This window comes from Candoia aspera, chromosome 3, assembly GCF_035149785.1.
Source record: "Candoia aspera isolate rCanAsp1 chromosome 3, rCanAsp1.hap2, whole genome shotgun sequence".
Classification (NCBI taxonomy): Eukaryota; Metazoa; Chordata; class Lepidosauria; order Squamata; family Boidae; genus Candoia; species Candoia aspera.
Genome location: NC_086155.1, coordinates 166,215,693 through 166,227,859, shown reverse-complemented (window position 1 = coordinate 166,227,859; position 12,167 = coordinate 166,215,693). Strand labels below are relative to the sequence as shown.

At 36.4% G+C, this 12,167-nt stretch overlaps 1 protein-coding gene across 1 annotated transcript in view; it reads left to right on the top strand.

Moving 5' to 3' along the window:
• KLHL14 (kelch like family member 14) overlaps window positions 1–12,167 on the top strand; it is an 84,426-nt gene that overhangs the window by 68,707 nt on the left and 3,552 nt on the right. The window contains exons 5-7 of the mRNA XM_063299238.1: window positions 8,178–8,368; window positions 8,473–8,631; window positions 10,649–10,806. Of these exons, the coding sequence (XP_063155308.1) occupies window positions 8,178–8,368; window positions 8,473–8,631; window positions 10,649–10,806 (508 nt within the window). The remainder of the gene's footprint in view (window positions 1–8,177; window positions 8,369–8,472; window positions 8,632–10,648; window positions 10,807–12,167) is intronic.

The window sequence follows — 12,167 nt, the reverse complement described above, 5'->3', positions numbered from 1 at the left end:
TGGAAGGAAACTCCTGGCAGGACTTGGTTGTATCAGGGTTGTGACTGGTAGGTAATGTGAGATACAGGGTCACAAAGACAGGCAGACTACAGGGGAAGAGATGGGCACAACAAAAGTGTCAATCATAGCATTGCCACTCCCACCTTTATTTTAAAGCAGTACAGGTTTGGCCAGCAACTGAATTAGCCTGGTATATCCACTTATTCTCAAGAGACATAAACAAGTTGCAGTAATGCAGAGTTTAAAAATAAGAGCAGCTTGAATCCATATTAAGAATGATGAGAGCTAAATCGAATTCCCACTTATATTGGCAGGACCACCCCAGAAATGTAACAGTAGAAAATATATTAAAGTTCAGGCTTGTGGACCATTTGAAAAATTTAAGGGAAAGTGAATGGAGCTCAAAGTAATGTTAACTTCACCACCTGAAGGAAGCTCTGATAGGCAGAGAGTTTAATACAGTATTAAATTGTTTGGCTGATGTCAGTGTCAGAGAGTATCTCATATCATCCAACACCTGCTCTCTCCAGCTTTTTCCATACATGGAATTATGTGGAACATTGTATAATATCCAAAACAACCACCAAAGCAATAGAAAAGTCATCCAATCTGGGAAGCTTTGGAGGGCTACATTGTGATTGGGAGGTACCTTTTCCAGTTTGCAGCTTTGAATCAAGTCCCTGCTTCACTTTATGGATCTGCTTTGTTGGGGTGATTCAGTCAAAGCTTCATCAAATCAAAATACTTCAAGCTTTGCACAGCCCTAATGTCCTTATTTGTTGTAGTACTGTTTGCTGAAGTTACAGAGATAATCTTAGGCAAAATCCAGTGTAATCTGAATCAAAATCCACTTTTATTTTTATTAACTTACATATTTATTTACATAGATTTAAAAATACCCAACTCCAGAAGATCCTGGGAATTGTCTATAGTGGGATGTCCTATTTCTCTCTCCTCTCTCAATTAAAACTAAATTTCCATTCCAGTCAGCTATCTACTGCTAGGTACCACTTATCTGCTGGTCATGTTCACTTAATACCAATAATTAGATTGTCACAAGGACACAGTGCAGTCTTCACATATTTCCTCAGTTCGATTGTATCAACTTTTCAGCATTTTTTGTTCTAATCTCAAGCTCAACTTTCCAGATAGGTCCTTGATTGAATTTTGTGACATAATATGATTTGCACCACTTCCATCTTCTCAAACCCAAGTTGTCATTATTTCTTCCCTGTGATTGAAAAGAACCTCAATGACAGTTCTTCTCCAGTCAACAATGATGCCTTAGAATTAGATTCATTCAGATGGCACTCTTAGTGACTCTCATACAGTATTTCTATGGAATAAAGGAATATATTAGGCTTTAACAGAGAAGAGGTAGTTTGCCTAGAGAAAGAATTCTTAGGATCCAGTTTGTGGAACCATGTTAACTGTTTGCTTACATTGTTTTTGGAATCTTAAAGCCCAGAAGCATTATAAGCTACATTAATTACAAATGCTTCTGTATTGTGATTGCAACCCAGTTAAAGGGTTGATAGACTTTCTGTAATGATTGCCTATTCTAAAACACTCTCAGACTCAGAGCAGGAATTCAGAGATACCTGATTTATTAAAGAATAGTATGCAGGATCACAAAGAAGGCTGAGAATGATAAAAGCACGCCAAACACAAACTAAAAACCCTCGGTGCAAATGAGATCCCTCCCCCCATAGAATCTTCCCAAGCTCACAATCCCAGGTGCTCCTAACGGCTTCTGATGGTCTGCCGGAAAAGTCCTTGAACAGAGCACATAACCCAAACACATTCCATTGTAATGAACATAGATACAGAGCTTGGTACAAGGTTTTTCACAGCAGCTCCCTCCCAAACAGAAACGTGCGTCAGCGCCATGGCATGTGAAATGTTACGATGTACAGTGCACATTGAAACAGTGAACATGACACTTTCCCTGTGTTTCTTTTTTCTTTTAAAAATTGAAGACTGTATACCAGTTGTCCATTGAATGCACAGCACCTTATGGAATGTTGCTTAACTCCCACACTGTTTTGCAGCTTAAGCTAAGTGGCACTGACCTATATTCTTACTTTTTAAAGAAAAATAAATTTGTAAAGATCTCATGGGGAATATTACTTCTCATTTGCCATTAGTGTTGTAAGTGATGAGTAGTTAGGGCTATGACTGCTGGTAAGAGGTATCTATTCTTCTGGGGAAAAAATGCCCCAATAGCCAGTCTCAAGGAATGTGAATAATCTCTCCAAGAATTTCCAGTTTAAAGCTTCCAAATAACCCTTTGATTAGCAGAAAAGCACTGCTGGATAATTCTGAGTCAGTGCAGTGGCAATGTTAAACTGCTTTGTTACCATCACCAATACAGAAAAGAGTCTGGAATGGGTACAATATGCATCTCATGCTACCATTTTCTCTATAGCTTAATGACCCAAAACCATTATGAAGCTAGCTTGCCCTGGTAGCAGGGAAAATGGTGCTTAGGTGGTAGAATTGTGTTAGTTTCCTGGGTCATTTCTCCATTTCAAAGGTCAGCCAATGGTTTGACAGGATTACCAGTGGGATATATCATTTTCTTCAGCTTTATAAGAATGAATTTTATTCACACTTTAAAAAGTGAGAGCACCACCTTCCCTTCTCATTCAGCTGCTGGCCCCAAAATGGCAGATTCATGCAGCCAAGAGAAGCCAAGCAGAACTTACTAAGTCTATGAATTTGTCACAAGGAGATAGGCAGTTTCATGTGAACAAAATTTACCTGTTGAAAGAAGAAGTAATTTTTTAAAAGCATTTTTCCCTCCCCATAAGAATGGGGCAGTAAGAGCAAACCATTTGGCATACTTATTGATTTAAATTATGTAAAAATATTATTTATAAAATTATTTTATAAATTTATAATTAAAAATTTATAAATTTATAATTAAAATTTACAATGAAAATTTATAATTTATAAAAGTTATAAAAATAGTAAAGGGATAAAAATAAATAAAACAAAAATTAGCTAATCTGGGCTTGTCTTAAGGTATCTATAATAATAAAAACAGCATAGTGTTTAATCATAATCTCTTCAATGGAAAGGGTACCTCTAAAAGAACTTGGCATTGATAGGATTAGTCATAATTCTGGAACCTATTCAGTGTAAGACTGATTATCAACCTTCAAGATTCTGGGCAGAAATTCATTGTCTGTGGGACTCAAGAAAGAAGTTCTTACCTTTCCCATGTAATTGCATTGTAATATTTACCTAAGTTCATTTCAGGGACTTTTTTCACAAGCCATTGAAGGATTTGTGTTTGGACAAATATCTTGATGCAGAAGAACAATTTGATGTAATTTCTTTTACCACAGGTAGCAAGATATTTCTGGTGATCTGATATATATGAGGAGATTATTCCTTTCTGAACTGAATTTTACTGTGATATTTTAGCATGAAAGATTTTTTATAGCAATTAAATGTTACATTAATTAACTAGAACTCTGTGGCTCAAATGTAATTTATTTAGTGGAAAAGAAGGAAAAAGAAACTTAAAATCTTTACTATTAGGAGTTTGCCAATAAAATACACTTTTAAACTTGAAGCACACTGTTATATTTTTGCTCCTAACAGTGACACTATGTGGATGAAGTAAAAAATGCACACAGGCAATAAATTTGTTACAAAAATTGTTTCTAAATAAGGAGTTGCTCTTAAGAAGAGAATATTTCAAATTATCTAATATACTTTTAATTGAGTGCATGTCAGTGTACTGTTTGTACCTCCTACTTTACATGAGTACACTTATGGTATAACTGGCAAAAAATGTGTCAGAGGTTATGGTTAGCAGGGAATGTTGCATGTAGTATGGATACAACTAAAGTTGGTAACCCAGACTATTCCTCTATCTTAATAAAAAGAATTATGTGAAACTATCAGTTGGCCATGGTCATTGTCATGAGTAAGGATGGCGAGCAGGGGGCTCCCACCCAGACTGTCAAGCGCATGCGTAGCACTGAGGAACTGTTCAGCCATTCAAAGAGACACAGATCGGGACCGCCTTAACCTTTGGGGTTTATATGGCTGGGTTTTTCCCACGCTTCCTCAGTTTGTTAGGATTCTTGTTAAGTACTACTAATAAATATTAGAGACCAAGTCATTGTCTCAGTGTGTTTCCTGGTAATCAGGACAGTCATGATGTGTGATGGAGATCTGTATTTATGAATCTATTTGATGACAACCACAGCATATGGAAGACTATGACTTGGACTGTAAAAGCATGAATTAATGATATTAAAGAAAAAAATAGATATGTTCTATGTGTGTGAAAATAAGAGAAAGGAGAAGGTGGTAATGCTCAGAAAGTATGGTTCAGAAAGTATGGAGAAAGGGGAATAGTTGTATGTCAGAAAGTATGAATATAGATCTCTAGGTTGTTGTGGATGTGCATAAAAGTTGGAATCTGTATTTTGGTGATAGTAGCCTATTACACTGATAAATTTGATAGTGAAAGAAACAGTAGTGAATTTGGAGAAAATTGTGAAACATCTTGTTAGGTGACATGAATGGAGGGATAATGAGGGAACAAGGCAAGAGAGTTCTGAAAAATTGGGTTATTTCAGAGACCCATGAATGAATGAAAATGATGACTGGTGAGTATTTGCTTAGAAAAGAATCTCTTTGTTTTGAATATGTGGTTTAAGCATAAGTCTATTCATATTTATATATTGCGAGCAAAGCACTTTGTTTTGTTACATGACTAATTTGTTTGTTATGAAAGACTGAGATAATTAGTGAAAGTTACATGGTGTGAATGTAAGGCATTATTTTCTTGGTAGTGTCAAGAGTGGATCTTTGGGAAAAAATGCATATGGAAGAAAAGGAAAAAAGGGAAAGAAACCAGAAAGAGGGTAAAAGGACTGCAGGAATGATGAAGAAGTAGCAGCTATGGATGAGGAAAACAGAAAATAAGAGAATTACTGCTGCAAAAAATGAGATAAATATATTGTATATATGCACAGAGACAAAGTTGCAAAAATGTAGCTGAAGTGAGCAAAGAATACTTAAAATTAAAGGAGGAAAGAAAATGCAGAGTGATTTAGATGGAAATAAAGAATTGTTTTGGAAGTGGATGAAGACTGCTGAAAAAGGAGACTCCAGGGGAGCAAATGGAATTAAAAATAAAAGTGATGAAATGATTTGGAATATGTCATAGGTCACACCCAAGCCACTACAATAATTCTCTCTCTTAGAACTCAAATGCACTCTGGAGCTCTCATGGGAAAGTCAAGAACACAACTGGAGTACATAAGAAGCTTTATTGCAGTTATAAGTAATTGTGGTAGCCACAAAGATCCACTTTTACAGAGTCTTAATGAATATAATTGAAATCCTTAGCATCTTTTTCCTGCCCTTGCATTGTAAGGGATTGTTTGCTGTGCTTCTTTCTACACTCTGTTAACATAAAGGACTTGTCTGGGCCTCAGGTGTCTTGTTTCCCACTCTGGCAGACTTTCAGTGGAAGAACCTGAAGTGAAGAAATGCTGGAAGAAGTAGTTTAGACAATTTCATGGGAGTGATTGTGATGTGTAGAAGAGGAGAATTGAAACAAATACTATAAATGTTAGTGTCTGAGAAAAAAATGATGAAATGAAGGTATAAGTGTAAGAATGTTGAAAATGGTAAGCCTGCAGGTGTAGATGATGTAACTGGAGAAATATTAAAAAATGTATGTGGTTTGTTTATGTAATGGTGTGATTTATTCAACATACATGAAAACTCCATGTGCCAATTGATTGGAAAAATACTACTTTTGCTTCCCAATACAGAGGGAAAGATGACAAGCATGAATTGAAAAGAGGGCAGGGATCCATTTAAGTGTGCCTGAGGAGAAGATGTTTGGCAGAATTTTGAGGTACAAGAGGTGATAATAAGCCAAATTTGAGAAGTGCAGGGAGGCTTTCTGCTGGACAGAATGTATGCAGACCACCAGCATCTGATGTCCATCCTGTCAAATACATTCTTTGGGAAGTCCAGTACACCCTAAATAATTTTTTTGATGAATCAACTTGATGATGAAAATTTTCATCATCAGTGAAAATATTTACAATCCATGGACTAAATTTTTTCAGTGAAAATATTTACAATCCATGGACTAAAATACCACATCATCTAGAACATGTGTTTGAGTTGAAAATGGATTATCTTCAACTTCATTTCTTGGCTTATTTATTTATACACAGAAACAATAGGGGTGCAATATTACTTTTAAAGAATAAATGAAATGAGTGCTCAGAAAAATCCTAGAAGTGACTTTCAGAAGTGCTGAAAATTACTGAAACTGACTATCTGGCAAGATGTTCTTTGGCAATATTGATTTGTTAGTAAAGTTTTGTATTTCTTTTAACCATGGAAACAAGTAGATAAATAAGATTTTGTTCAGAGTTAGCCAGAGAAATCCTTTTTGGAAAGAACGAATGTAATAACAAGGAAAGTTGTTCTGTTTGCAGTAGTGCAGAAAGAAGGGGGGAAAACGATAATTGAAGAAAAAATTTGATGATGTGGTTCTCTTAGTAAATTGAGAACAATGACCCTTGAAGGACCATAAAGAAAGTGAATGTCAAGCTAATTTATTATTGTTACATTATCTGTCCCAACTTTAAACTTGTCTTACTGAGTTGCTATATCCTTGCCTGATACCAAATGCACCAAACATTAATGAGTATCTGTATAAATCCACCACTGTTAACAGTGCATTATTTTTAAGGTGAACTTCTGTCTCACCTATAATGTATGTTAATTGGCAAAAAGAAATTAGTTTTCTGAAAGCTCACACAGTTGAGTCCCAAACATCCAGTTTACTGAACAGTCTAGTGGACAAACTGAGAACTATACACTGAAAAGAATAAAGCAAGCATTTTCTTGAGAGAGTATGCAGCAAAATCTACGGTATATGGCAGGTTTGACCTCATCAAACAAGTATGCCAAGGGGTTGCTGTGTGATCCAAGAGATGCACTCAGAATCCCTTGAGACCCTACAGTGGGGATGATTCTCAGATCACACACACTATGAATTACATGCCACAGGATCTCTTGTGATGCTGGATTACAAGAAGCCCATGACACTTTTATAGCAGGTGTCTTGAGGATATACCTCTCATATCATATGCTAAAGTTTCTTTCATTAGAAAAATAACTTATTGGCCTGGGTAATACATAGAACTTGAGGAAGCAGATGGCTGGAAACATCTGATTATTACTGAGAAAAATATTGCCAGACAGCAACAGAAAAGCAAGATATTTCCTTTGTGTGTCTTCCCCTATGGCACTCTTGCTATAGTACTTAGAATGTAACAGCATTTACTGTATAACAGGATGCTGCTTTTCCACTTTCCCCTTCCTTGTAAGAGGTCTCTGCCTCCATGCTTTTGAAACAAGTGGGCAAAAGGCATCTCTAGTTCAGCATTCTGTTAGCCACTACACTTACGAAAGCTTGCAACTAGCCATAGAAGCAGCTGCTCTCTTAGGTTGTTCTGGATTTCTTTTCTTTATCTCTGATCTGCTTAACAATATATACATGCTATCCTGAAGAGTAGCCATTAATAGCATTGTTTATACTTTATGAACTTGTTTAATCTCCTTTACAACCATATGTGTTGTTGGCATCAAATTCCAAAATTTAACAATATGCTGTGTGAAGAAGTACTTCCTTTTGTTTATTCTGAGTTTTCCATTATTAGATGACTCTTAAGTTCTAATATTTTGAGAATGGGAACATCATCCACACAATGTAGCATGCCCCTATAGCCCCCCCCTCTTTTTTTTTTAACTGAAAAGCTGCAAATCTTTCTTCATAGCATGAGTTTCCAGCCTCCTAATTCTTTTGATTTTTTTTTCTTGTATTTTTTCCCCGGTTCTACAGTATCCTTTCTTGAGAACATACCAAGTATTTCAAGGGTAGCTGCATTAAAAAGTCTTACAATATTGGCTGTTTTATTTCGTTTTCTTAGCACTAGTTAAAAGGTAGGGGCTTGAGTGGAGGCAACAGTGGAAGTTCAACCATTTAAGAAAACCCCATTTGAATTCTTCGAAGTATATTAGTAAATGAACGCTCTTAGAAGAACAACTGAAATAAGGATGACAGAATTAATTCTAGTCCCTGGAAACTAACTGCTCCATTTGTTGTTTTTGTCCTCTAGGAGAGCTAGTTTTTATGCATGTCGGCTTGACAAGAACTTGTATGTGATTGGAGGGAGAAATGAAACTGGCTACTTGTCAAGTGTGGAATGCTATAATTTAGAGACAAATGAGTGGCGCTATGTATCTTCCCTACCACAGCCTTTGGCAGCACATGCAGGAGCTGTACATAATGGAAAAATATATATTTCAGGTAAGCTGTTTCCTCAATTCCCATTGATCTACTAAAAATAAAATTGGTTGAACCCAATTTTTATTTTAAAAGCTGTAACTAATGAGGGTATATTTGATTTGTAGGTGGTGTCCATAATGGTGAATATGTCCCTTGGCTGTACTGCTATGACCCTATAATGGATGTCTGGGCTAGAAAACAAGACATGAACACAAAGAGAGCTATCCACACACTGGCTGTAATGAATGATCGACTGTATGCAATTGGAGGAAATCATTTGAAAGGTCACATTTTTAATAGCAAAACACTATAGTTTTCTGTCTTTTGATCAAAAACTATTTTTTCTGTGTTATCATAGTTAAAAACCTGCCACATAATTTAGTATCATGCCTGAGCCAGCATTTTGAAAAAAGGAAAAATTTATAACACTACATTAAATAAATGAGCAATGAGTGCTTTAGATAATAAAAAAGGGAACTTTCATTACTCAGAATCATGGATGATTTGTCATTCCTATGAATTCATTGTAACAAACAGATTATTATTGACCCAAATTGCCTGCACTATTTGCCTCTGTAAATTATTTGCCCTCAGAAGAAGTTATATAAGAGTTCCATAGAGAAACTTCCTAGATTTCAGGAGGAAACTCTTTCAGTATTAAGCTGCAACACATTTACCTGAGAACTTGAGTTGGCACAAATAGGATTGATCTGAATTTCTTTATTCATCTTAAGTGTTAATTCTAAAAGCGTATATTATATCTTTGTTTTCATATTGCAAAAGATGTTGTGCTATGATATATGTGAAGTAATTCTGTCTGTGGCAATGTTGCCATAGAAAGCAGAATAACTTTCAATCTTTTATCCACCACCCTCCTGAAATGTTGCTCCCATTGAGATTTAGGGAGAGCTCCATTATGGCCCCAGTGATCATCAACTACTGGAATTTTTTATTATTTAAAACAGAAGACACAATTTGCAACCACAGAGCTGTATTTGCCCCCACAAAAATCTTGGCTTTATTCTCTGGAACTGTTCCAGCATATTGTCATTTAATGTGACAGAATAGAGAAAATATTACATACACAAAGAATAATAATAGCAACAGTAATTAATTACATTTGTTTAAATTAAAGCCAATCAGTCCCCTTTTTGGGAGAGATGGGTGGTGATAGAAATTGGAAGAATAAATAAATAAATAAAATGAAATCATGTTTGGCTTTTTTGGCCTGACTTCTCCCAGTGTTTAGTATTCTATCCCTGGCATGTATAGTTGTTGACAGAAAAAATCCCTACTATTAAATATATTTAAATGAAAGGGTCATTGAGTTTAATTTTTGTAAAATCAATCCAAGTTTTACTATGTTCATTTTTTTGAAGAATTTCTAATTTTTGGTTTACTTTGGTTACATTCAGAGCACTCCATTTCATTTAATGCACTACTAAACCTTGTTGAAAGGATTGCATTTAATATTGTTCCCATTTTGGAAAAGTGAAATGTGTGTTGTTTTTTTGCGACTATCTGAAAGAAGGCATTTCTTTTGAATCAGTGTGATGGGTTTGCACTGAAGAATTCAGGACTATAGCACATACTGTACATGCAATGATTACTTATGTATGTGAACCTTTCTGCTAGCACCTTTTCTTCATGCTAGTGTTCTGTACCAATGTTTTTACAGGGATCTTTGGAATTTTACAATCCCTTGGAAGTGACATTACAACATTTTACATTTCTTTGTACACATTAGTACTGCTTGTTTGTTTGATTTGTCTAATAACACTTTTCTTTTGCCCTATTTTCAAGGCTACTAAAATCAAGAAGATATGCATAATTACATATCTCTTACAAAGCATCAGAATATTGTCAAAGATAGAATTTACAAGAAGTTCTTCAGGGCAAACATGAAATTTTTAAAAAAGGTTTACTATAAGTATTCCTAATCTCTTTAAACCATGAAATCAAAATCTCAATGAATATATTATGGGAGTAGAAAAATCTTCCATCTCATACGTTACTAACAGCCCTAGCAATTGTAGCTGTTAAAAGTCAATATGTGTTTGCTATTAGGATAATTAAGAATTTGAAGTTCAGTATAATAGCCTGTGATGATGCTAGCTGAATTTCAGAAGAAAATCAAAGGAAAATGTTGCAGTGATTTTTTTTAGTAGGCGTGTTCCTCTTATTTCTAACAATTCTAAAAGATTGTCTTTTTATGCTGTTGATAAAGTACTTATTAATAGTAACTATAGTCATTATTTTAAAACAAGTGGATTCAAATTATTTTATGAATGTGTGATGCAGGTTTTTCTCACCTTGATGTCATGCTTGTGGAATGTTATGACCCAAAGGGCGACCAATGGAATATTTTGCAGACTCCTATTTTAGAGGGCCGCAGTGGTCCTGGATGTGCAGTCCTTGATGACAGTATTTACCTTGTTGGAGGCTATAGCTGGAGTATGGTATGTATCAACCAGAATATGATGTTTTTTAAAACTGGGTCATCCAGTTATAATTTGATAGCATGCTATTTATTTATTTAAGCAATTTATATAGCCACCTATCTCATGGCAGTGACTCTGAGAAGCGCACAGAGGATTATAAAGAAGACAGTACAAAAGAAATCACCCCATCCTGAAGAATAATAATAATAATAACAACAACAATAGTGGTAGTGGTAGCACTGGTAGCAGTAATAGTAATAATACATAACATAGCATACAGCTGGGTCCAAAACATTCCATTTCAATCCATACAGGCCAAAATAAACTAATCCACCACCAGGGCTGGTTCAGCATCCCGGTCCAGCTGCCCAGGGAAACATCCAGGTCTTCAATGCCTTGCCAAAGGGCAGAGGAGTCAGGGCCATCCTGATCTCTGAGGGGATGCTGTTTCACAGGTCAAGCACCACAACACAACTCCCAGGTCCCACAAGATGACATTTCCTAATAGAAGGGACCCAGATCATGCCTGGTTCTGATGGGGCAAGCAGAAATGTCATGAGACAGTCCTGCAAATAACCTGGCTGTATGCCATGTAGGGCTTTATAGATGACAGCCAGCACCTTGAATTTTACTTGGAAGTTCACTGGAAGCCAGTGCAGCTCACAGAGAAGAAGTGTCACATTATTGTGAAGCACCTAAAACTGCCCACGCTGCTGCATCTGAGAACCAGTTTGGTGTAGTGGTGAAGGTGCTGGCCTAGAAACAAGGAGACTGTGAGTTCTAGACCTTCCTAGGCATGGAAGCTGGTTGGGTGACTTTGGGCCAGTCACACTCTCTCAGCCCAACCTACCTCACAGGGTTGTTGTTGTGGGGAAAATAGGAGGCAGAAGTATTAAGTATGTTTGCCACCTGAAGTTGACCAAATATTTTTAAAAGGTGGAATAAAAATATAATAATTCTGGAGCAGCTGCAGCTTCTGAATGCTCTTCAAAGGCAGCCTCATGTAGATTGTGTTTCAATGATCCATCTGAGAGGTGACTAAGGCATGACTTACCATGAGTAGGGCCTCCTGGTACATGAACAAGTGCAATTGGCACACAAATGGACTGTTGTAAAGGTCCTCCTGACCATGGCTGCCACCTGCTCTTCAAGCAGGAATCGTGAGTCCAGAAGAACCCCCAAGTTGCATGCCAACTCTGCCTGGAGGAATGGTACTCCATTCAAAAATAATATGGAAAATCACTGGATCTGGGGGGATCCACAAAACCCACAACTGTACAGTCTTAACAGGGTTGAGCTGAAGCCTGTTCCTCCACATCCAGACTCACAGTATGCAGACACTGGGACAGAACGTAGACAGCATCACTTAGCCCAGGGCA